We start from the raw sequence: 27,091 nt of genomic DNA, 5'->3' as shown, positions 1-27,091 counted from the left end.
AATAATATGCATTATTATTAGATAGATAAATCTGACATTTAAGTCCAGTCACCTGATTCAAATGTCTATATGATTAGCCATTATTCTCTATCTTCCATCTTAGTTTGAAACATTATTAGAGGTTGCAGAGGAAAACAAGTGTTAATCCTGACAAATAATTCAGGTTTTCCTGACATTATTCACTTCAGGTGAGAATGTAAAATAACATGAAGCAACATGAGTCTTTGCGTAAATATGTCATATTGAATATAAATATACAATATATGAAACATTAGCATTCAATCAGTATATATAAGTAAATTTGTATACAAATGTGTAGTGTATAGTTTTTAAATGTATGTAATAATAAATTGATATACAGTATATAAAATATAGTATACAGTGTTTATTAATAGAAATGTAAATTCCATTAATGTGATGATTCTGCACATATTTATAAGCAAATGGATGCCCTTAAAAGGAACAAAACGTACTAGTTATTTTAAATGTGCCAGTTTAGTTTGATTCTCGAGCATATACAAAAATGTAGAAAAATAAATCTTGAATAAGTGCCTTTCAGAGATTTGTAATTTTTATATTATTAAACTTAAGGGGAGCATATACAAAAATGTAGAAAAATAAATCTTGAATAAGTGCCTTTCAGAGATTTGTAATTTTTATATTATTAAACTTAAGGGGTTATCAAGTAATGCAGGGCTTAGCAAACTGTAGTCCATGGGTCAATTCTGGCCAACCACCTGTTTTAGTAAATAAGACGTTATTGGAACATGACCACATCCATTCATGTATATTTTGTCTATGGTTGCTTAGCTATAATGGCAGAGTGGCATAATTGTAACTGAGATTGTATAGTTTACACAGCTGAAAATGTTTTCTTTCTGGCCCTTTACAGAGAAAAGTTTGCTGATCATTGTGATATTGATTATGGAGGCATCTCTACATTATGAAAATTTTTTCCTATCACATGTTTTTTCACTATAGATCAGAAGGAGGGATGACACAGAGTAAAAGATATTTAAGGAGGTACATCAATAATTTCTTCTAAAATTATCAAAGTAATTCGGACAAAATGGAATTGTGATTGAAAGAGCTGAGTAATTCATGTGGTTGCCATGCTCTTTATTTTGGCCATGTCCTCACTGGCATCCCTTACCACAAATCTCGGCAAAATGATCCAAGCCTTACATAGGTGTATTAGTCAGCTTAGGTTTATGTGACAAAATACCATAGACTAGGTGGCTTAAACAGCAGAAGTGTATTTTCTCATAGTTCTAGAGGGTAAAAGTGTGAGATCAGGGTGCCAGCATGATCAAGTTCTGGTGAGGACTCTGTTCCTGGCTGATAGATGGCCATCTTCTTGCTCTGTCCTCACATGGCAGAGACACAGAGAGAGATCTCTCTTCCTCTTAGAAAGCCAATAGTTCTATATCACATTAGGATTCCAGGTTAATGACCTAATTTGGCCTTAATAAAGCCTCCTAATTACCACTCAGTTACCCTCTATTTCAATACAGTTACATTAGGCTTTAGCGCTTCAACATATAAAATTTGGGGAGACACAATTCAATCCATAGCAATAGGTATAAGAAATTATGCCCAAATTTCTGCTACAGACATGGAATGTTGGTTTTGTCCACTAGAGAAATTTGGCTCATCAAGTTTCATACCATTTACCGGCTATCTCTATTAATACTAATAAAAATTGACATGGTATATCTCAATGTATTTAAGAAGCTAAATGATCCTAAACGTCATCAACCTACCAATTATTTTACGACTTAGTGAATATTTTTCGGTCTGCAAAATAAAAAGAATAGCTAAACAATTTAAAAGCTTAAAAACATCCTATTCTATGCTGCTGAAGACACATTCTAGGTCATTCGTGAATTATTTACCATACGAAGACAGAACCCATAAGGAAAAAAAATAAAGCCAATAAAGAATAAATCTAAGTTACAAACCATTAAAATTCCTCCAACTGAAAAATGGCATTTGGGACTCACTCTTTCTTTCAAAATCACCCTTTAAAAAGCTTCAGCGATGCCCTGAAGGCTTCATTTACGACTACCATATTGGATTTGCTCCACTTGTGTACTGCAACCTCCCTTACAGGCTAAGGTTTGTTTCACACTTCAGTCTACTTTACATTTCAAAGTATATAAGCAGCAGCATCAAAATTCTCAAAAACAGTAATGAAAGACTTTAAGACTAAAAGGTGGGCCAGGAGTACATTTTTCATTTAAAATGTCTCAAAATGTTTCTTTCCAAATCCTAAACCCCTCCAGTGTCATGAGGGATAAACTCATAAGTTTAAGATTTTTAAAAATAGCCAATTTTATAAAAAAGTATTTATTATTAAAATGATTATATCACTTTTATATTGGCTGGAAATTTCTTTCTAAGGTTCTTTTTTCTTGTAATAATCTCTCAATAATCATCCAAGTTGAATTTTATATGACATGCTGAGGACTCGCCTTTTATATTAGACAAGCAAGTGAACAAAATAAATACATCTCACTCAGGTTACAATAGTACCTCTGCTTCTTACCCCACAAAATTACAAGCAGATATCCCACAGTTTACAGCAAAGATTTTTATTATGCTTCATTATCTGATAAGATCATAAGACTTCAATGCAAAATGTAAAGGAGTGATGTCCTGATTATAATAACCACTTAGAGTTCCTAAACCTTAGAAATGATAATCAATCAATAAGTAATTATGGAGTATCTTTACAATGGAAAGGTCTGAAAAGTTCTGGATAAAGAACACTGTTACAATAACACTGGGAAGAAAAGAAAAAAAGGTATTTTGACTATTTCTCTCTTACACAGTATTTTGCTTTAATTGACTTTAAGATGGTTAACTCTAATTTACATAACTATCCCTCAGTCTCAGTTACTTGAAATGAAGCTATTTTGAAAAACCTTCTGATCTCAATACAAGCTATTTTAGCTCTAAAGTTTATGAGAATGGTCACCTTTTTTTTTAAATTGGCTGATTGGCAGTGCTGCTGTCAGCAGTAATCCCCAGCTAGACTTTAATGAAATGTTCCTCCCTTTCTCTAGGGCTTTGGATTGCTATTTGGCTATAATTAACTCCAGATTGACCAATAGCCAGGGAAGGAAGCAACTCACTCCATGAAGAGGATTATTACAACCATTATTTTAGTCTAAATACAGCTGTTCTGGTTAGAAAATACAGAAAATACAAATTATGTATCTTGCTATATTGATTTCAAATAACCAAGAGAGACAAAAGGAAGTATAAAAAGACTGGTCCTTTTTACTATAGCTACACAAGCAAGTAAACCACATGGGAAAACAAAACAAAGCTCATAGTTTTTCAAGCTTGTCACAGTCTCCTAAACTGCAGTTGAAAGCAGCTAACACCAAGCCTTCATTTGAATCTTATTATAACACAGCAAATCCTGTTGATTCTCCTTTTAAAATATATCCAGAATCTGCCCCCTTCTTACCACCTCCACTACTACCACTCTGGTCCCATATACCATTATTTCTTAGATTAATGCAGTAGCTCCTCTCTGCTTTGATCTTTGCTCCCAACCCCCAATAGTCTGTTCTACCTGAGGCAGCCAATGTGATTCTTTAAAAATGTAAGTCACACCAGATCTTGCCTGTTATGTACTGAATTGTATCCCCTCAAAATGCACATGCTGAAGCCCTAACACCTAATAAGATAGTATTTGGAGATGGGACCTTGGGAGGTAATTAGGTTTAGATAAGGTCATGAGGGTGGGGCCCTCATGATGGGATTAGGGCTTTATAACAAGACACACCAGAGAATTTGATCATTCTTTGCCATTTGAGAACACTGCAAGGAGGCTGCCATCTGCAAGCCAGGAAAAGAGCCCTCACCAGAGCCTGACCCCGCCAGCGCTCTAGTCTAGCCTCCAGAACTATGAGAAAATATACTTCTGTTGTTTAGTCACCCAGTCTATGGTATTTTGTTATGGCAGCCCAAGGTGACTAGGACAATACCTCTGCTCAAAGTGAAAGAGCAAATCTTTCAATGGCCAGACAACAGATCCTTCACCATCTGGCACTTCAAAGATTTCATTTCACCCTCATCTCACTCTCACTCACTTTGATCCAGGGACACTGATCTCCTTGGTATTACTCCACAAGTCAGATGTCCTCCTCCTTAGGGTTTCTGTACTCTTTCAGATTTTGACTCAACTGTCACCACTTCAGCAATGCGTTATCTGATCACCCACCTGTTTAAAACTGCAATCCCTCTCCACCTACCAACATTTCTGACACTTTCTTCTCTGCTCTATTTTCTTTATAGCAGTTATCACTTTCTAAATATAACTACATAAATATTGTTTCTGGCTCTCTCCCGTATTAAAATATAAGTCCAATGAGGACAGGGATTGCTGATTTTTGTTAACTGATGATTTTCTATTACCTAGCAGAACAGTGTCTAGCACATAAGGATGTTCAATAGATGTTTGTCAAATCTACAGTAAATGTTCTCTTTTAAAAAAGCAACAAGGAGGAGAAGAGCTGATAGGCAACTAGATACTTATTTCATTTTCCAATTGCAAAAACGTCCCAGGTATAAAACATAACTTCTTTAATAGCCTCACCATAGGATTGCTATGATAATAATCCAAAAGCTCATTATTTCTTCCGGGTACTAACTCACCCATTTTTCACCAACAATTTCCTTTACAGGGATCCTTAATGAGAAAATAGCTGCAATTATAGTTAAGTCATCCTTCATCTCTTCCATTTTTATTTACAGAAAAGAGTTTTCTTGGTAGTTTATAAGGTACAGCACCATTATTTCTTCGAAATCATATTTATTTTATTTACACAGCAGCTGAAGCTTTGCCTTCTCTTTCTCTCCTATGTTGTGAAAATGATTACAACAGGAAGAAGTTAGGTATTATTCATTTAACAAGAATTTATTGAGTGCCACTTTGGGCCAGGCACACATCTCAGTAGAGGGAATAGAGCAGTGAACCAACAGGCAAAAACACTTGTTTTTGTAGAGCTTACATTTGGGTAAAGAAATAAGGGAGATGTGGGAAACAAATAATAAAGAAAATAAATAATACATAAACAAAACACAAGTTAGGTGAGATAATTAAAAAATACCATGAAGAAAAGTAAATCAGGGAAGAGATTTGGGAAATGACCTGCACAGCTGAAATATAACAGAGGGATCAGAGAAGACCTCACTAAAGCAGGGTGATATTTCAGCCATGCATCTATTTGAATGAAAAATGTTTTAGGCTGAGGGAAGAACAAGAACAAAGGCCTTGGGGTGGAATGGGTTTGGCCTGTTGGAGAAACAGCAAGGAATGCAGCACAGCTGAAACAGAGAGGGAGTAGGAGGGAAATAAATGAGATTAGAGGGTCCGGGGGGTAAAGGGTAGGGGCAAGCACGCAGGGTCTTGCAAGCCAAAGAAAGAATCATTTGCTGTATTAGTCTGTTTTCACACTGCTGATAAAGACATACCTGGGACTGAGTAATTTATAAAGAAAAAGAGGTTTAATGAACTCACAGTTCCACATGGCTGGGGAGGCCTCACAATCATGGCGGAAGGCAAAAGGCACATCTTACATGGCTGCAGTCAAGAGAGAATGAGAACAAAGCGAAACAGTGTTCCCCTTATAAAACCATCAAATCTCATGAGACTTATTCACTACCAGGAGAACAGTCTGAGGGAAACCACCCCCATGATTCAATTATCTCCCACTGGGTCCCTTGCACAACATGTTGAACTTACGGGAGCCACAATTCAAGATGAGATTTGGGTGGGAACACAGTCAAACCATATCAGAATCTCAGACTTTATGAGTAATGGGAAGCCATTGGAAAGTTTGAACAGCAGAACAGCATCACCAGGTAAATTCAACATCCCTCACAAAAACTCTGTAAATTAACTCTTTAACTTCAAATTTTGTTTAGGTAGAACTCTTGACCCCAAGCAAAAGAGTATGGTGGTTGGAATGCAAATACTGGCAATGGAAAGCAAAAGAGTATGGTGGTTGGAATGAGAGTACTAGCAATGGAAATAGTGAAAAGTAATCAGATTCTGGGTACATTTAGAATGTGGAGCCAAAAGGATTTGCTGATAGGTCAGATGTGTCATATTACAGAAAAAGTATCTAAGGCCAAGATTTTATATCCAAATGATGGTGGTTTAAGATCTGGGGCTCAAATGTAAACATGCCAATTTAATATACTCATTAGGCATCTAAGCACAGATATCAGTAAAACATAAAAGTCTGTAGTTAAGGAGAAAGAACCAGGCTGGAGATGAAAATTTAGGAATCGTAAGTATCAGCATATGGTGTTTAAAGTCATAAGAATGAATGAGGTAACCAAGGGAGGCCACTACCAATGTAAATAGCAAATAGAAGAGATTCTAACCTGAGTTATGGGGCATTCATGGTTTAAGCAGCTAGAAAGGTAAAAGAGCAGGGGAAACAAGACTTAGAAAGAGTGGCCAATGGGTAGGAAAAGCAAAACAGAAAAAAGTGTTGCCCTGAAAGACAAATGAAAAACTGTGTTTCAAGGAGTTGGAGAGAACAATTGTGTTAGATGCTGCTGATAGCTCAAGATAAAGACTGAGAATGGAGCATTGGATTTAGCAGTGTGGCGGCATTATTGAACTTGAGAAGTTTTAGTATAGTGTTGAGGGGAAGTCTGATGTAAAATGCATTCAAAAGACAAGACAGAAATTCAAGTCAGTGCAGATAGACAATCCTTTCAAGCAGTCTAACTGTAAAAGGAAGGAGAAAAAATGGGTCAGTAGCTGGAGTGAATGTGCATGTGTGTGGTTGAGAGAAATAGCACCATATTTTTAATGCCGATAGGGAAAAATTCAATAGAGAAAACTGAAGATTCAGGAGAGAAAAGGAAAAATTGCTGAAGCAATGTCCTTGAGCAGATGAGAGAGGATGGGATGAGGTGCACAAAAGGAGGAAGTATCTATTACTAGAGCAATGCCAGTTGACCCATAGTAACAGGGGAAACAGCGGAGTATAAGGAACAAGGCTAATGCAATGACTAAATATTAAAACGTTAAAAATGGTTATTTCCTAACTTAATGGCAAAGCTGTAATGGCCAAAACACTGTTGGATTATGTAAAACACTGCCTTGGAGGCCTCTAAAATACACCCTGATCAGGTTACAATCCTGTTAGAATTAGTGAATATATGCTTAGGAGTAAACCCAAAGTTGTGAAGGTCTGAAACTCTTAAAACTAGAGAAAGGTGGAGGAGGGCAGTAAACAAATTAAACACATAACAATATTGTCAAGCTAGCAAAATAATAAAAAAACTTCTCTTCAACTAGATTTTAAGCTTCTAGGAGAAGAGGCCACTTACTATCATTGCTGAGTACAATGTACGTAGTTACTACTCAATAAATGCTGGTTCCATTAATTCACTTGTATGTTGGTTTGCATTGCATTCGTTTAGAGAAGTAATAATCTCATGCATTATTCTCACTAAAATGCATTGTTTTCATTGATTTCTTTCATCCTTACTATTGTGCTTATTTCTCTTTTTTGCATTAGTGGTTGAATATCATAAACATTAAGTATCCTATATATTTTTTGTTTTTTATTATAATCTTGAATATATACAGCATGTAATAGCTGCAAAATAGCTTAACAAGAACAGTTAAATGGCCATAGTATAGAGTAATTAATGAAGGGATAAAAGGCCTTGTTAAATTATGTTAAAATAACTATTAAATATTGAAATAACTGTGTCAATTTTAACACAATTTGGTGTTGTTTTAGCACAAGTGGTTGTCAGAGTGGGGGGTTAGAAACATAAAAATATTTCCCACTAAAAAAATGATAACTGATATTTTGGTTTATGAGAAAATAAACTTACGAAGGGTTTTTCAGAATTAAATTACCTACATAAAATAGGAAGAAAACATTTATTTGATTTTAAAGACAGGGGAAAAGGTTAGTCCCTTGAAGAAACTTATTTCTCTATGATACTTGCTAACTTAGAAGGCAAACTACCACCTTAGCTAAGTGTCCAGAAAGGCACTAATAATGCTAACCCACAGAGAGATCCTTAGGTTAGTTTCCACCAAGAAACCATACAATAGCTGAGTATAAGATCAAATATTTTGAAGAGCTCTTGTAGAAGGAAACATTTTGAGAGTGAATTCACATTATATAAAATTAGACCAAACTATCAAACTACATATAAAGAACCCCCAGAGATTTTATTTTAAAAGGCTGTATTACTTTAGGCCAGTAACAAAACACATACATAGTAACTCAATATTCACCTAATCAAAGGCAAGGCAAGAAAAGTCACACTTTAAAAAACATAAGAAAAGGTTCAAACTATGAGCTGTTTGATTAAGATCAAGATAGTATTATGTGTCACCTCAAGTTAAAAACAGCAAATATATTCACTAAAGACAAAAACACATAACCACAGAGGATAAAATGTCCAGAATCTTTATAAATATTTTATAGAAATTTAATAACACAAATATGTGATGAAAAGCTTCAGTATTTGCAAGTAGTAAATTATCATCATCATTACAATCATCATCACCACAATAAAAATATATATGTTTATTGTATCTTAAGCAAAAATGAATCATTTAAGCTAGGCTCTTATTTGTGAACTTCAATAGGGCAATTTATCCCATAATTTATCTATTCTATTATAGAAAAATGTTGACTCCATCAGCATGATATGTAGATCCTAGGGTATTCATGGACTTTCCTACTATACAATTCTCAAAATGGCCTCTTCTCTCCTTTCTTCTCCAATTAAATTCATGTATTTTTTGGTCTGGCATGAAGTAAAAATAAGACTCCTCTTTATGTGCATTTTATTCCTACAGCATTGTACAATGATCCCACTCTTTCAACACAGTGCTAAATATTTACTGTACAAAATGTTGGTGCTTGATTATATTTTATATTGTGCTAGTCTCTAATTCATTCACTTCTGTAAATATTGCATTCTCTCCTCAACAAAACCACAATCTCCTTGAGGGCAGAAATTCCAGTTACAAAACACCTGGGCTCCCTCTACAATCATAGCACTCTTCCAGATAGGTAATGAATTCTTCATAAAAGCATGGTGTCTTGAAAAAAAGCAATCAAACTCCTTTTTGAAACATTGATTTACCAATTACAGAGTTGTAGTAAAAGGAAACTGAACACTGTCATTAATTGAAGTCTAAATAGGGTGAATAACAAAATATTACAATATAAACCTGAGTCATTCTATCTGATGCCTAATTAACTATAGTGCACCTATGATTAAAACACATTTGCAATACTCATATGTCTTCAGGTTAATAAAATTATGAGTTATAACATGTGCACTTTTTTAAGTTTTCAAATTTTCTACAAAGACCATCGGTAAAATCAGTAAAAAATTAACAAAAATAGCTGTTATATCATTCCTCTGACAATCAAATCATCGAGTTTATAAGGCAACCTATATTTTAATCTCTGAATTATTTAAATTTCTGGAATCAATTTCAGCGGAATCCCAAGATTTTGGAGCCAGACAGCCTGGGTTTGAATTCCAAATCTATGTTTTCTGCTGTGTGGTCAAAACATATTACTTAGTCACTGAGTGCCTAAATTTCCTCATCTGGAAAATGAAAAAAAAAAAAAAAAAAAAAAACAGAAATTACCAGAAAAAGCTGCAATAAAGATTAAATGGGGGGCCAGGCACGGTGGCTCATGTCTGTAATCCCAGCGCTTTGGCAGGCCAAGGCAGGTGAATCACCTGAGGTCAGGAGTTCGACACCAGTCTAACCAACATAGTTAAATCCTGTCTCTACTAAAAACACAAAAATTAGCTGGGGGTGGTGGCGCATGCCTATAGTCCCAGCTACTGGGTAGGCTGAGGCAGGAGAATCACCTGAACCCAGAAGGCAGAGGTTGCAGTCAGCCGAAATCGCGCCACTGCACTCTAGCCTGGACGACAAAGCCAGACTCTGTCTCAAAAAAAAAAAAAAAAATTAAATGGGTTAGAATGGTCAAAGCCCTTAAAAGTGGCTCACATGTAGTAAACACAAATAGTTGTCATTGTTATCGATATGCTTTTGGCATATAAAAAAAGATAACAATTCTTTATATGTCTACAACTTTATTTTAAAGTAACACTCCATGCCTCTGACAGTTCTTATGAAAATAGGGTGCATAGATATAGAAAGGATTAGTGTATTGTATTAAGTAGGTGATATACCTCTTATTACAATTTAATACCAAGAAATAGAAAATCTCTGCAAACCTTAGTTTTAATTACCTCGTTTAGAGATTTAAAAACAAATTTTCACACATTGTGCACTGGTTACTTATTTTGACTTATCAATGATACAGGAGTGTCTTTATGTAACAAAGAGAATAAATTATTGTCCTAACAGCAAGAATCAGAATTCCTCTTAGGGAACTATCCTGATAAACTACTTGAGGTGGAAACTCAAATCCTTAGAGATGAACTAGCATGAGATGAGGCCACAGGGGAGAAATTTAAACTAATTCCACATCAGAAATAAAAAAGAATTCGGGAAGAAAGAAGGTATTATAGAGTTTATGACAGAACAGCAAAATGACTTTTAAGAGAAGAAGGATCCAATACTAAGTTTTAAGATTTTTTTTGTACTTTCTTGTTTGTCTGTTTTGCAATGTAACTCCCTGAAATTCACACATACAAACATTCCTTCCAAGGCTTCAGTAAAGTCAGGTCAGGCCAACTGGTGGAGAGTCTTCCTATTTATTTATTTATTTATTTATTTCAATTTTTGGTTTTCTAATGCAAACCAATGAAAGAGGCAAATTCCACACCTCCCTGGACATGATTTGGGACAGGGATAATCTGTGAGGTAAGAATGCCATCACTTCAGCAGAAACAGCTCTTCTCCAGAGAAGGGTATTGTTAGTATTGTTACACCACAGGCCTGTCTCCCTCTGCCTCCATTCCCAGAATCCTCCCCACTGAACATTTTTAGAAATGCCAACATGTGATCTTCACTCACTGCTTCTAGTCACTCTCTCCCCTCCCCACCCCATGCCCATTTGCTTTTAAGCACACCTGTCAAGTCTGTATTCTAGAACTGCTTTTGTCAAGGTCACCAGTGACCTTCATATTGCTAGCATCAATTAATGGTTAATTCTGAGACCTCATCTAACTTGATTTACCACAAATATTACTTACTTTTTGAAATGCTTTCACCACTTGATGTCTCAGACACCACAAACACCTGGTGTTTTTGTGGTGCCTTAATACCAACCATATGCACCCGCTCAGTAGTCATTTCTGACTCCTAGGAGTCTTTAACCTCTGAACATGGGACCAGTCCCCCCTTGCTCCTATTTTGTTTCTCTCTGCCTTCACTGCTGTGGTAGTCCTATTCAGCCTCACAACTTTACACATCATAATATGCTGGCAAATGTACATCTCTAGTCAGATTACTCACCCAAACTCCATATTTATAAATTCAACTGTCTACCTGGATTTCTTACAGACATAAAAGGGCCACCTAAATGTTAAATTGACATGTCAGTCTCAAAACTTATCACCTTCCACAATCTTTCTGTCTCACTAAATGGCAATTCCACCCTCCTAGTTCTCAGGCCAAAAGTGTTGGAATTGACCTAGATGTCTCTCTTTCTCTTACAATCGCATATTTCGCTCACTATTAAAAGCTTTTGTATCTACTTTCAATATATATCCAGAATGGTACCACTTCTAACCTCTAACTGTTAACATCCTCATCCAAGCATCCATCATATTTTGTCTGAATTTTCCCATAGCCTCTTAGCTGGTTGTCACACCTTTGTCATGTCCTCTTACATCAGGTTCTTTCAACCTTGGTTGTATTGATAGTTTGGAATAAATAACTCTTTGCTGTGAAGAGCTATTCTGTGTATTGTAGGATGGTTAGCAGCATCAGCTGGGCCTCTACCAACTAACTGCTAGTAGCACACACTGTACTCACCTCCCAAGTTGTAACAAACAAAAATGTCTCCAGATATTACCAAATGCACCTGAGGGACAAAGTTGTCCCCCAATTGGGAATCATTGGCCTACAGTGTATTCTCAATTTAGCCACAGAATGACCTTTTACAACATTAATCAGATTATATAATGCCTCTGCTGAAAACGGACCCACAGATTTCCATCTCACAAAACAAGAGAGAAAGAAAGAAAGGAAGGAAGGAAGGAAGGAAGGAAGGAAGGAAGGAAGGAAGGAAGGAAGGAAGGACGGAAGGAAGGAAGGAGAAAGAAAGGAAAGAAAGAAAGAGAAAGAGAGAGAGAAAGAAAGAAACAGAGAGAGAGAGAAAGAGAGAAGGAGGAAGGGAGGGAGAGAGGGAGGGAAGGAGGAAGAAAGGAAGGAAGGAAGGAAGGAAGGAAGGAAGGAAGGAAGGAAGGAAGGAAGGAAGGCAAGCTGCAGCCTGCTGTCGGTCCATGATCTGCCACCTACCCATTCCTCCTTGACCATATCATCTACTTCTCACCCCTTTACTCACTCTGCTCCTGTCACACTTGCCTCTTTGTTGTTCCTCAAAAACACCAGGAAAACTTTCACCTCAATGTCTAGGCACTTTGTTCCCTCTGCCTGTAGTTTTTGCCCCATGATATCTGCTGAGTTTAGTCCTTCACTTAAAAGCCATCTTCCCAATGAAGGCTTCCATGATTGCCCATTTTAAAAACTCAGCCCCTATCCCATGCCCCATCTGTCCCCCACACTTCCTATCCCTCTGTTCTAGCTTTATTTTTAATGGCATGTATCTCCAATATGATATGCTATAAATGTTACTAATTGCTTTAATGTCTGTCCTCACCTAAAAGAATGTAAGCCCCAGAAGAGAGATTTTTGCCTTTTTCATTCACTGGTATATCTGCTTCTCACAGAAAAATGTCCGTGGTAGGCACTCAATAAATGCTTATAGATCAAATTAGGGCATGTAGAAAGGGTACAATATGTCTGGAAAACCATCTTAGATATGAAGGGTCAAGGCAGCCTCAGCTGATATCTAGGATACATCCATATGCATTACCAACAAAGACTAAGCTGGTTTCTATAGAATGTATTTAAATACGATTCATAATATATAATGGAAAGTAGAGATTTGTCAAAATGCATATATGCTTAGAGGTTTTTATGTAAGGGGTATTTACAAAGCATATTTATAAATCCATTAACATATAGATCTAAATATCTGTAGATATATAAAATAAGTAGAACTTTAAGAGAAATTTTACAAAGCACCATGGGCTATGGTAACTACCCTAGATATATAAAAAGAAGTATGCTGGGATAAGTCAAGTCATTCAATTATATACACCATAAAGTAGCTTAACAAGTAGTGGTAATGGTGAACAAAGCTCTTTTCTACAGATGAAAGGCTTCATGGTTCAATTGTGAGTGAAACAGAGGAACAGAAATGCTTCCTGCTGCAAGCTGACAGTTACATGGAACCCCCTGAAGTTATACATTGAGTTCCTCTGCTAATTACTGGTCTGAAGGGAACAAATAAAGATCCACATTTTATTTCTCTTGCTGAACTTGCAATATAAGCACTTGCGAATTTTACATTAGGGTCAAGCTGGGAAGTTCCCAGCCAGTTATACCTGGAGTAGATAACAGTGCCACCTTCCATGCAAATGAGGTCAAGTATTCCTTTCTGCCTTGGGTGACCACCAGGGAGATTTAAGTATAACAGATTCTAACAGGGAAGTTGAAATACAGGGAGAAAAGAGAAGGAAAACAGAACAAAACAAAACATTGATCCAGTTTAAAATAAAGTTTCGCCTATGAATTCTAAAAGTACATATTTCAAAAAGATTTCAGAATTTTGTAATATCACTCATAAAAATTGTATGTCACACCCATTGATAACAGTATCAACTATTCTGTCAACTTTCTGAACTAACCACTCATTGCAAGACCAATAAAGCTACACAGCAGGCAGATACTTTAATGAAAGCGGCCTGGTTCTCCAGGGAAGAGAACCTGTGGTTCAAACACAAAAACTTTTGATCAAGTAAGCACTTTATTCTTGCCAATGAGAAATACCTTTAATGTGGAATCTGATCAAAAATGCTCTTGGGAAAGATAAGGGAAGAAGAGGGACGAGAGGGGAGAAAAGGACTGTTGTGATGTAATATTTCAAAACAGGTTTTCTGGGAAGGAAAAATAACTTCCACATTTCTAATGCATGTAGGTACCCTTCTAACTTCTTGGAAAGTCTTATTCACTCCCTGGCAAAAGCAGCAGCCTCATTGAAATTCAGATAACAAATTAATTCATTTATGCATTTGACCGACAATTACCAAGTGCATTCTCTTTGTAAAAGGAAGAAATATAAGAACACTCACAGAGAATACAATCTCCATTATTACCAAGTTTCTCTTCTCTTATTTGTATTGTATTTACTATAACAGTGTACTAGATATATGACAGACCAAAATAATCTAAGGGATGACATACATCGAGGACTGACATGTGAAAATTTGGAAGGAGAAACAAATCAATGAATGGCTTCTCCACGTAAAATATTGAGTTGTTTGGGGAGTCATCAAGACGTAGTTTGAAATCCCAACCCCTTCACTTACTGGCTGTCCAGATGAATGGGAAACTCCCTAGGTCTCAACTCCCTTATATGGAAAATGTTCTAGTTGTACCTACCCCATGGTAGTTTTACTGCTTAAATATGATGTTGGCAAGCACCCCTCCACAGTACATATTCAACAAATTATAGCTATTTGGCTTGTCTTTTGGAATCCTAAACTAACATAATGCCTTTCTTAATTCCTATGAGCACTTACTGGCAAGATTCCAGAAACACTAAATCTTATTTCACCCCTTCAAAAGAAATTATTTTTTCATGCTTATCTTCTCTAAAAATATAAGTCTCAGAATTTTCATGCTTCTGGATGGCTCAAATAAACACATGAAGAAGAAATTCCACTTTCAAGGAGCCCCTCCAATAAAATAACCAAGAAAATTCTTACCTAGTTTTGGCAAGGAATAGGGCACTTTAAAGTAGTCTTCATAAAATTCTATTAATCTCTTTGTTATATGGAGAGCATAGTCCCCGGATCCTCTTCTGATAGCATCAGGTCTTGCATATAATCGTACCTAATTAAAAATATATATAAAAGTTACTTTAGCCTTTTAGCACTTGAGTTTTATCTTCCCTGCAAATATGAATCTACACAAATTATGTAGAAAACTACAAAATTTAAACAGGATTCTTGTTCATACACTGTATCAAAGCACAGTGGGGCTGAAAGGACCAAACTTAAACAATTAAAGTAATTGAAGTAACCAAGTAGAGCAAGTCACAATTTCCTCGCTTTACAAGATGAAATTGAGAAGATTTATACACCTTGCATCAAAACAAATATTCAACGTTATCATTTACATGTGCTTGCTAGAGATAGGAAGATACAGTGGATTAGTATAATGGGACCCTGACTATGCTGAAAGTAGGCAGGATATGGTGGCTTGGCAGCAGAAAAAATTCATAGTTTGTTAAAGACAGGTTGTATCAAGCTTCCGAAGTACTACCAGACTGAGTATGTATATCTATAATTTATGCTTCCTTTTTTTCTTTGGAATCAACTGTCTTTATTCCCAATATGCAAAGTAGGGATAGAAAACTTTTCATGTACACAAGCAATCACCATTCTGGAAAGCTGTCTGCAACTGCTCCTGGCTTCAAACTCAGCAGAGTAATTCATATTTCTAACACAATCCAGATACCTTTTTATTATTATTATTATACTTTAAGTTTTAGGGTACATGTGCACAGTGTGCAGGTTTGTTACATATGTATCCATCTGCCATGTTGGTGTGCTGCACCCATTAACTCGTCATTTAGCATTAAGTATATCTCCTAATGCTATCCCTCCCCCCTCCCCCCATCCCACAACAGTCACCAGAGTGTGATGTTCCCCTTCCTGTGTCCCTGTGTTCCCATTGTTCAATTCCCAACTATGAGTGAGAACATGTGGTGTTTGGTTTTTTGTCCTTGCGATAGTTTACTGAGAATGATGGTTTCCAGTTTCATCCATGTCCCTACAAAGGACATGAACTCATCATTTTTTATGGCTGCATAGTATTCCATGGTGTATCTGGGCCACATTTTCTAAATCCAGTCTATCGTTGTTGGACATTTGGGTTGGTTCCAAGTCTTTGCTATTTGAATAGTGCTGCAATAAACATACGTGTGCATGTGTCTTTATAGCAGCGTGATTTATAGTCCTTTGGGTATATATCCAGTAATGGGATGGCTGGGTCAAATGGTATTTCTAGTTCTAGATCCCTGAGGAATCGCCACACTGACTTCCACAATGGTTGAACTAGTTTACAGTCCCACCAACAGTGTAAAAGTGTTCCTATTTCTCCACATCCTCTCCAGCACCTGTTGTTTCCTGACTTTTTAATGATGGCCATTCTAACTGGTGTGAGATGGTATCTCATTGTGGTTTTGATTCGCATTTCTCTGATGGCCAGTGATGATGAGCATTTTTTCACGTTTTTTGGCTGCATAAATGTCTTCTTTTGAGAAGTGTCTGTTCATGTCCTTCGCCCACTATTTGATGGGGTTGTTTGTTTTTTTCTTGTAAATTTGTTTGAGCTCACTGTAGATTCTGGATATTAGCCCTTTGTCAGATGAGCAGGTTGCAAAAATTTTCTCCCATTCTGTAGGTTGCCTGTTCACTCTGATGGTAGTTTCTTTTGCTGTGCAGAAGCTCTTTAGTTTAATTAGATCCCATTTGTCAATTTTGGCTTTTGTTGCCATTGCTTTTGGTGTTTTAGACATGAAGTCCTTGCCCATGCCTATGTCCTGAATGGTATTGCCTAGGTTTTCTTCTAGGGTTTCTATGGTTTTAGGTCTAACATATAAGTCTTTAATCCATCTTGAATTAATTTTTGTATAAGGTGTAAGGAAGGGATCCAGTTTCAGCTTTCAACATATGGCTAGCCAGTTTTCCCAGCACCATTTATTAAATAGGGAATCCTTTTCCCATTGCTTGTTTTTGTCAGATTTGTCAAAGATCAGATAGTTGTAGATATGCAGCATTATTTCTGAGGGCTCTGTTCTGTTCCATTGATCTATGTCTCTGTTGTGGTACCAGTACCATGCTGTTTTGGTTACTGTAGCCTTGTAGTATAGTTGGAAGTCAGGTAGCATGATGCCTCCAGCTTTGTTCTTTTGGCTTAGGATTGACTTGGCGATGCGGGCTCTTTTTTGGTTCCATATGAACTTTAAAGTAGTTTTTTCCAATTCTGTGAAGAAAGTCATTGGTAGCTTGATGGGGATGGCATTGAATCTATAAATTACCTTGGGCAGTATGGCCATTTTCACGATATTGATTCTTCCAACCCATGAGCATGGAATGTTCTTCCATTTGTTTGTATCCTCTTTTATTTCATTGAGCAGTGGTTTGTAGTTCTCCTTGAAGAAGTCCTTCACATCCCTTGTAAGTTGGATTAATAGGTATTTTATTCTCTTTGAAGCAATTGTGAATGGGAGTTCACTCATGATTTGGCTCTCTGTTTGTCTGTGATTGGTGTACAAGAATGCTTGTGATTTTTGTACATTGATTTTGTATCCTGAGACTTTGCTGAAGTTGCTAATCAGCTTAAGGAGATTTTGGGCTGAGACAATGGGGTTTTCTAGATATACAATCATGTCATCTGCAAACAGGGACAATTTGACTTCCTCTTTTCCTAACTGAATACTCTTTATTTCCTTCTCCTGCCTGATTGCCCTGGTCAGAACTTCCAACACTATCTTGAATAGGAGTGGTGAGAGAGGGCATCCCTGTCTTATGCCAGTTTTCAAATGGAATGCTTCCAGTTTTTGCCCATTCAGTATGATATAGGCTGTGGGTTTGTCATATGTGGGTTTGAGACACGTCCCATCAATACCTAATTTATTCAGAGTTTTTAGCATGAAGGGTTGTTGAATTTTGTCAAAGGTCTTTTCTGCATCTATTGAGATAATCATGTGGTTTTTGTCTTTGGTTCTGTTTATATGCTGGATTACATTTATTGATTTGCGTATGTTGAACCAGCCTTGCGTCCCAGGGATGAAGCCCACTTGATCATGGTGGATAAGCTTTTTGATGTGCTGCTGGATTCGGTTTGCCAGTATTTTATTGAGGATTTTTGCATCAATGTTCATCAAGGATATTGGTCTGAAATTCTCTTTTTTTGTTGTGTCTCTGCCAGGCTTTGGTATCAGGACGATGCTGGCCTCATAAAATGTGTTAGGGAGGATTCCCTCTTTTTCTATCGACTGCAATAGTTTCAGAAGGAATGGTACCAGTTCCTCCTTGTACCACTGGTAGAATTCAGCTGTGAATCCATCAGGTCCTGGACTCTTTTTGGTTGGTAAGCTATTGATTATTGCCACAATTTCAGAGCCTGTTATTGGTCTATTCAGAGATTCAACTTCTTCCTGGTTTAGTCTTGGGAGGGTGTATTTGTCGAGGAATTTATCCATTTCTTCTAGATTTTCTAGTTTATTTGCATAGAGGTGTTTGTAGTATTCTCTGATGGTAGATTGTATTTCTGTGGGATTGGTGGTGATATCCCCTTTTCCATTTTTTATTGCGCCTATTTGATTCTTCCCTATTTTCTTCTGTATTAGTCTTGCTAGCAGTCTATCAATTTGTTGATCTTTTCAAAAAACCAGCTCCTGGATTCATTAATTTTTTGAAGGGTTTTTTGTATCTCTATTTCCTTCAGTTGTGCTCTGATTTTAGTTATTTCTTGCCTTCTGCTAGCTTTTGAAGGTGTTTGCTCTTCCTTTTCTAGTTCTTTTAATTGTGATGTTAAGGTGTCAATTTTGGATCTTTCCTGCTTTCTCTTGTGGGCATTTAGTGCTATAAATTTCCCTCTACACACTGCTTTGAATGTGTCCCAGAGATTCTGGTATATTGTGTCTTTGTTCTCGTTGGTTTCAAAGAACATCTTTATTTCTGCCTTCATTTCGTTATGTACCCAGTAGTCATTCAGGAGCACGTTGTTCAGTTTCCATGTAGTTGAGCGGTTTTGAGTGGGTTTCTTAATCCTGAGTTCTAGTTTGATTGCACTGTCGTCTGAGAGACAGTTTTTTATAATTTCTGTTCTTTTACATTTGCTGAGGAGAGCTTTACTTCCAACTATGTGGTCAATTTTGAAATAGGTGTAGTGTGGTGCTGAAAAAAATGTATATTCTGTTGATTTGGGGTGGAGAGTTCTGTAGATGTCTATTAGGTCTGCTTGGTGCAGAGCTGAGTTCAATTCCTGGGTATCCTTTTTAACTTTCTGTCTTATTGATCTGTCTAATGTTGACAGTGGGGTGTTAAAATCTCCCATTATTATTGTGTGGGAGTCTAAGTCTCTTTGTAGGTCACTTGGGACTTGCTTTATCAATCTCGGTGCTCCTGTGTTGGGTGCATATATATTTAGGATAGTTAGCTCTTCTTGTTGAATTGATCCCTTTACCTTTATGTAATGGCCTTCTTTGTCTCTTTTGATCTTTGTTGGTTTAAAGTCTATTTTATCGGAGACTAGGATTGCAACCCCTGCCTTTTTTTGTTTTCCATTTGCTTGGTAGATCTTCCTCCATCCCTTTATTTTGAGTCTATGTGTGTCTCTGCACATGAGATGGGTTTCCTGAATACAGCACACTGATGGGTCTTGACTCCTTATCCAATTTGCCAGTCTGTGTCTTTTAATTGGAGCATTTAACCCATTTATATTTAAAGTTAATATTGTTATGTATGAATTTGATCCTGTCATTATGATGTTAGCTGGTTATTTTGCTCGTTAGTTGATGCAGTTTCTTCCTAGCCTCGATGGTCTTTACAATTTGGCATGTTATTGCAGTGGCTGGTACCGGTTGTTCCTTTCCATGTGTAGTGCTTCCTTCAGGAGCTCTTGTAGGGCAGGCCTGGTGGTGACAAAATCACTCAGCATTTGCTTGTCTGTAAAGTATTTTATTTCTCCTTCACTTATGAAGCTTAGTTTGGCGGGATAGGAAATTCTGGGTTGAAAATTCTTTTCTTTAAGAATGTTGAATATCGGCCCCCACTCTCTTCTGGCTTGTAGAGTTTCTGCTGAGAGATCAGCTGTTAGTCTGATGGGCTTCCCTTTGTGGGTAACCCGACCTTTCTCTCTGGCTGCCCTTAACATTTTTTCCTTCATTTCAACTTTAGTGAATCTGACAATTATGTGTCTTGGAGTTGCTCTTCTCGAGGAGTATCTTTGTGGCATTCTCTGTATTTCCTGAATCTAAATGTTGGCCTGCCTTGCTAGATTGGGGAAGTTCTCCTGGATAATATCTTGCAGAGTGTTTTCCAACTTGGTTCCATTCTCCCCATCACTTTCAGCTACACCAATCAGATGTAGGTTTGGTCTTTTCACATAGTCCCATATTTCTTGGAGGGTTTGTTCGTTTCTTTTTATTCTGTTTTCTCTAAACTTCCCTTCTCGCTTCATTTCATTCATTTCATCTTCCATCACTGATACCCTTTCTTCCAGTTGATTGCATTGGCTACTGAGGCTTCTGCAATCTTCACCTAGTTCTCGAAACTTGGCTTTCAGCTCCATCAGCTCCTTTAAGCCCTTCTCTCCATTGGTTATCTTAGTTATACATTCATCTATTTCTTTTTCAAAGTTTTTAATTTCTTTGCCATTGGTTTGAATTTCCTCCCGTAGCTCAGAGTAGTTTGATCATCTGAAGCCTTCTTCTCAACTCGCCAAAGTCATTCTCCGTCCAGCTTTGTTCCATTGCTGGTGAGGAACTGCGTTCCTTTGGAGGAAGAGAGGTGCTCTGCTTTTTAGAGTTTCCAGTTTCTCTGCTCTGTTTTCTCCCCATCTTGGTAGGTTTTTCTACTTTTGGTCTTTGATGATGGTGATGTACAGATGGGTTTTTGGTGTGGGTGTCCTTTCTCTTTGTTAGTTTTCCTTCTACCAGACAGAACCCTCAGCTGCAGGTCTGTTGGAGTTTGCTAGAGGTCCACTCCAGACCCTGTTTGGCTGGGTATCAGCAGCGGTGGCTGCAGAACAGCAGATTTTCGTGAGACCACAAATTCAGCTGTCTGATAGTTCCTCTGGAAGTTTTGTCTCAGAGGAGTACCTGGCCGAGTGAGGTGTCAGTGTGTCCCTACTGGGGGGGTGCCTCCCAGTTAGGCTGCTCGGGGATCAGGGACCCACTTTAGGAGGCAGTCTGCCTGTTCTCAGATCTCCAGCTGCATGCTGGGAAAACCACTACTCTCTTCAAAGCTGTCAGACAGGGACATTTAAGTCTGCAGAGGTTCCTGCTGACTTTTTGTTTGTCTGTGCCCTGCCCCCAGAGGCGGAGCCTACAGAGGCAGGCAGGCCTCCTTGAGCTGTGGTGGGTTCCACCCAGTTCGAGCTTCCTGGCTGCTTTGTTTACCTAAGCAAGCCTGGGCAATGGCGGGCGCCCTTCCCCCAGCCTCGCTGACGCCTTGCAGTTTGATCTCAGACTGCTGTGCTAGCAATCAGCGAGACTCCGTGGGTGTAGGACCCTCGGAGCCAGGTGCAGAACACAATCTCCTGGTATACCCTTTTCCAAGCCCGTTGGAAAAGTGCAGTATTAGGGTGGGACTGACCCGATTTTCCAGGTGCCATCTGTTACCCCTTTCTTTGACTAGGAAAGGGAACTCCCTGACCCCTTGCGCTTCCCGAGTGAGGCAATGCCTCACCCTGCTTCGGCTCACACATGGTGTGCTGCACCGACTGTCCTGCACCCGCTGTTTGGCACTCCCTAGTGAGATGAACCCCGTACCTCAGATGGAAATGCAGAAATCACCCGTCTTCTGCGTCACTCATACTGGGAGCTGTAGACGGGAGCTGTTCCTATTCAGCAAGCATTGTGTATTATCTAGTCCTTGGCCAAAAAGAAAAGCCTAAAGCAAGTAACATAAAACTGAACAAAACTAACAATTGTATGGAAAAGGTTAAAATGAGATTAGTTTTCATAAAGCTTTCATAAAGCTATCTAGCATCTTTCTTTCCAAAGGCTAAATCTGTTTTTCACAGATGTGGTCCCTAATCCTCATATCAATTCTATGAAAAAGAAATATGTATTTTGTGGAGCAGTAGAGAGCACAGTGGCTTGGGAGTTGGATTTTAGTCCTACTCTGACACTAACCAAGGTGGGTGATATTGAACAAATTACTTAATTTCTTTGGGTCTCAAACGCTCTCATTTATAAAAATGAAGGTGTTGGCCACCAGCTGGCTGCTAAAGTGCTTTCAGTTCTAAAACACATTACTTTCAATCCCATTTTACAGATAAGAGAATTTGTGTTCTTTTCAAATACCTAAAAAAAAATGGTTTACTCAGTATACAGAAGTGAATACTTACATTCAATAAAAAAAAGAAAGTTGTACTCATTGAATATTTACATTCAATTAAAAATAAACAAAAAGCTGTACATGTTATACATCATCTATTATGATTTATAGTAAAAATTGATTATATGATTAACTATTATCTCTGCTTAAGGAGAGAGAACAGAAATGTGTGTAATTAAAAAGAGTATAAAGTCAAGGAAAACACATTCTGACTGTATGTTCGAAAGACCTGCAATGCAGTAAGTTATTTACTAAATTCTATAACAATTATTTACTGAAACTGTAAAGCTACTTTCCTACCAACAACTAAATAAAATATCAAATTTAGTCTACAGTCACCAACATTTTGGGCTGGCAGTATTAGAAAACCAAAAACTATCAGGAGAGACTACCTGCAACAGCAGAACTTGACACTCTTAAGAAGGTAGTGGTTAGGATCCCCTACCCCTGACAATAACTGTGAATAAACATGCAATATCTGAAGTAAAGTTCCTAGGAAGCAGACCTTTAAAAAAGGATGAATGTACAAGTGATTTAATAAAGAAGTGCTCTAAGGAGAAACTTACAGGAGAATGGGGGAAGCAGGAAAATGGAGGATAATAAATTAAGCAAGGGTGCAATTTCAGGTGAAGTCCTGGACTCAGCCTGATCCACAGGAGCTCTGGAGTGTGAATTACGCTGGTGAGTTCACACTGCCTTGAGGCAAGAGAACTAGACTTCCATACTTTTGCACCTTGTCATTGGCTACTGGTTACCAAGGGGAAGACATAAAACCCCAGGCACTTCTGGTTCTTGAGCATCTTGGTGATGCAGGTCTCACTGCCCAGAGATAGTCCCTTTGGAGAAGATGTCCTGTGTGAGCTGTTAGGAACAAAGCAGTGGGAGCTAGAAGATGTGCATACCAAACAGGAAAAGGGATCTAATCTGTCTGTGCACTAACGACATCCACAAGAGACAGTCTTCATTAATTTGTGCATTCATTCATTCAACAAATATTTATTGGCACCCACTTTGTATCAGGGCCTGGACTAAGCATTTTTAATTTAGCAGTGAAGAAGACATGCATTATTGAGATAAAAATCAATGAAGATACAATCACCATTCTCAAAGACCTTCTCATTTATTAAGTTAGATTGTGACCACAGATAATGATACCTGCCATATGAATGGTAAAATATAAACGTAAAATGGATACTGAGGAAGAATGGATAGCTTTCAAAAGATTCTACATAAAGTATCTAGTAGATTCATGTTAAAACCATAACCGGAACTACTCTAAAATGATACAGCAAATGTCACTGGTTTTACTCTTAGGATGCTTCCCTGTTTTTGGTGGAAACACAGCCATTCCTATCAATTGATCTTACCAGTTAGTCAAGCTATCTGTACACCCAGACAAAAGAAACACAATTAAATTAATCTGCTTGTCAAGATTTGATGGAAATGATCCAATTTAAGCAAGAAGGTAAAACATATACATGTTCAGCACAGCATCTTCATTTGTTCATTCAAACCTTTATTGTGTACCTGCTGTGTGCTAGGCATTGTACTAGGGAATAGGACTAGAACAATAAAATTCCTACCACAAAATGAATAAGACATTTATACTTACTGCTCTTAAGAGGTTCATAATATGTGGAAAAGCAAACAAATAAATTAACAACAAAAATACAATGTGAGAAATATAACAATGTACCCTCCCTTCCCTGCCATTACAAAGGATGAACTGACTAAGCTCCTATCCAAGGCTAAGCTCTTCACATTTAATTTCCTCCTGCCTTTTCAAAGGCACAATTCCCCAAATTCCCCCCTTTATCTCCCACATCACCAATCTATGCTTTCTTGATCACAGTTCCTCCAGCTATGGTTTTCAGATAATGCTCCTTGAAAGAATTTCCTGTATAGCCAAGGTGAACATGTCAGTTAACAGCCAAACCAAAACACATCTGAGAATACTTACAACCTGAGACTATCAGTGCAAGTAGGGCATTCACCTATTTATACTCCCTTTTTTTAGTCTCCCTTGAACTCATTTCAACAAGGCTTTCATTCCCACTACTCTACTAGAACTGTTCACATAAAGATCACTAATGGCCTCAAGATACCAAATCCAACAGTCAGTTCTCAGTCTTCAACATGCTTCAGCTGTCAGCAGCATTTGCACAGTTGATCGATCACTTCCTGTCCTTAAAGCATTTTATTTGTTTCTCTTACTTTTCTATCTATCTCACTGCCACTCCTCAGTCTCCCGCCCGATTCCTCCTTCTACTCATCTCAATCATTGATTAATGTTGGAGGGTTCGGAGGTTTCAATACACAGCTCTCTTTACTTTTCTGCTACACTCAGTGCCTTGACGATAACATCTAGTCTCATAGCCATAAATGTCATGTAGATGCCAAAAGTTTATCCAGTTATTCCAGACTTCCAGACTCATTAATTCAACTGTCCACTTGACATTTCTACTTGGAGATCTAACAAGCATCTCAAACTTAACAGGTCTAAAACCAAACTCCTGACATCACACACACACACACACACACACACACACCCTTCTCCTTCTAAAATCTTTCTCACCTCAGTTAATGGTAATTCTTTCCTTCTATCCAGCTGTCCATACCCAATCCCTGTATGTTCATCATCCTTGTTTTCCCTCCTTCTCTCACACTTCATGTTCAGTTAGCATATCCTACTGGCTCTACCTTTAACAATACATCCAGAATCCAACCACTTCTCACAACCCCACTACTACCACCCTGGTCCAAGCCTTCTCCATTTCTTGCCTGAATGACTGCTTTATTTTCCTACTGATGCCTCGTCCCTTGCTCCCTTCAAGCTGTTATGTATACAGTAATCAAAACCTTCTTGTTAAAATGAGCTTCAAATCACGCACTCTTCTGCTTTTCCTCCTTCAGTTGCTTTTCCTCCTTCAGTGGCTTCTCCCCTCACAGTAGAAGCCTAAGTTTTTACAAAGTCCCCAAATGTCCAATACTAATCTAATCCCTTTTAGCTCTCTGGATTCATATCCTAGCACTTTGCTCCACACTAACTTCAATCCACTCATAACACTAGCTTCCTTTTCACTCCTCAAACATACCAAAGAGATTCTCGATCAAGGATTTTGAGTTTTCCCCTAGATAGCCCCATGGCTAGTTCCTCCATCCTCTTTAGATACTTGTCCAAATCCCACACTTTCTGAAAATCCTTCCCTCTGACCCCAGGACTATCTATCTCCTTTTCTTGCTTTATTGTTTCCTGAAACACTTATCACCATTTAGCAAAATATATGTTTTATTTATTCATTTTGCTTCTTGCTGCCATTTTTTCAGAATGCACATTGCATGAGGGCAAAGATTTTTATCTATTAGCTCAAGTCACATGAAAGAGCCAGTTTTGTGAGTCGAAATATTTTGTTCAGTTTGCCTCTCAAATGCCTAGTAGATACAACTTTGATGAATAAATGAGCAAATGAATGAGTTTCATAGGTATGTATAGGTCCTAAGGAAGTATGAAGTATGTAATAAGGACCCATCTCAGAGGAGGGGAAGTTTCAGCTGAATCTTGAAAGATAAGCTGGACACAGGAAGCTACCAAGAGGAGGATGATATCCCAGACTAAGGTAACAATATGTACTATGACAACAGTTCTGACCAAATAATAAGTGACCGTAAAGGGATTACTGAATACTAGGATGTTATTTTTAAATGTGTGGGAATTGGCCAGGCGCAGTGGCTCACACCTGTAATCCCAGCAATTTGGGAGGCCGAGGCAGGTGGATCTCACCTGAGGTCAGGATTTCGAGACCAGCCTGGCCAACATGGCGAAACCCCATCTCTACTAAAAATATAAAAATTAGCTGAGCATGGTGGTGCATGCCTGTAATCCCAGCTACCTGAAAGGCTGAGGCAGAAGAATTGCTTGAACCGTGGAGGCAGAGGTCGCAGTGAGCCAAGATTACGCCATTGCATTCCAGCCTTGGTGACAGAGCAAGACTCCATCTCAAAAATAATAATAATAATAATAATATTAACAATAAATTTTTTTAAAGTGTGGGAATTCATAGGAGGATATTAAGCCAGAACGTGATAAAATTAGTTTCACATTTCAGAAAAATCACAACTTATACTAGGTGAACTAAGATATAGAAAGCTGCCTGTTAAAACTGCAGGCAGAAAGACTAATTAGAAAAGTGAGGAGATATATAGTGATAGGTGACACTGGAGAAGTAAAGAGAAGCTACAAAATATATTACACAAGTGTCTGTAAACCGAATTGCAAAATATGAATTTAATACCGTCGGCACAAGCAAGTCACTTAAAAATTTTAAGCCATAGAATGACATGATCAGAATTAGGTTTTAGCAGACTACATTGGCTGCAGTGAAGATGATGGATTAGAAGGAAACAGAAACAAATAAAAGGACATGAGTTAGACTATTATAGAAGTCCAGGTGAAAGATAACAGTGGTTTGGACTGGAGAGATGGCAGTAGGGATGCAGAGAAATAGATGGATTTATTCAATCGGTCCTAACGCTCTGTTGAACATGTCCTTTAGTTACCAAGTAAAGCCGATTGTAGTCACATTTTTACTTAAAAACAATCATTCACCTTATCTGTACTCCAGTGTCTCACTCCAGTGACCTGCTGGAACACATGAGACCCAGTTGAACAAGTGGGAGAAAAGTACAAAATATTTTGCAAACCGAGTAATTCCTGTAT

At 37.8% G+C, this 27,091-nt stretch overlaps 1 protein-coding gene across 1 annotated transcript in view; it reads right to left on the bottom strand.

Annotated features, from left to right (window-relative positions):
- Positions 1-27,091, bottom strand: part of TRHDE (thyrotropin releasing hormone degrading enzyme) — a 400,153-nt gene that overhangs the window by 277,293 nt on the left and 95,769 nt on the right. The window contains exon 3 of the mRNA XM_055240001.2: positions 15,004-15,130. Coding sequence (XP_055095976.1) covers positions 15,004-15,130 — 127 coding nt within the window. The remainder of the gene's footprint in view (positions 1-15,003; positions 15,131-27,091) is intronic.

This window comes from Symphalangus syndactylus, chromosome 13, assembly GCF_028878055.3.
Source record: "Symphalangus syndactylus isolate Jambi chromosome 13, NHGRI_mSymSyn1-v2.1_pri, whole genome shotgun sequence".
NCBI lineage: Eukaryota > Metazoa > Chordata > Mammalia > Primates > Hylobatidae > Symphalangus > Symphalangus syndactylus.
Note: the sequence above shows the minus strand (reverse complement) of the source record. Positions and strands in the feature narration are given on the sequence as shown.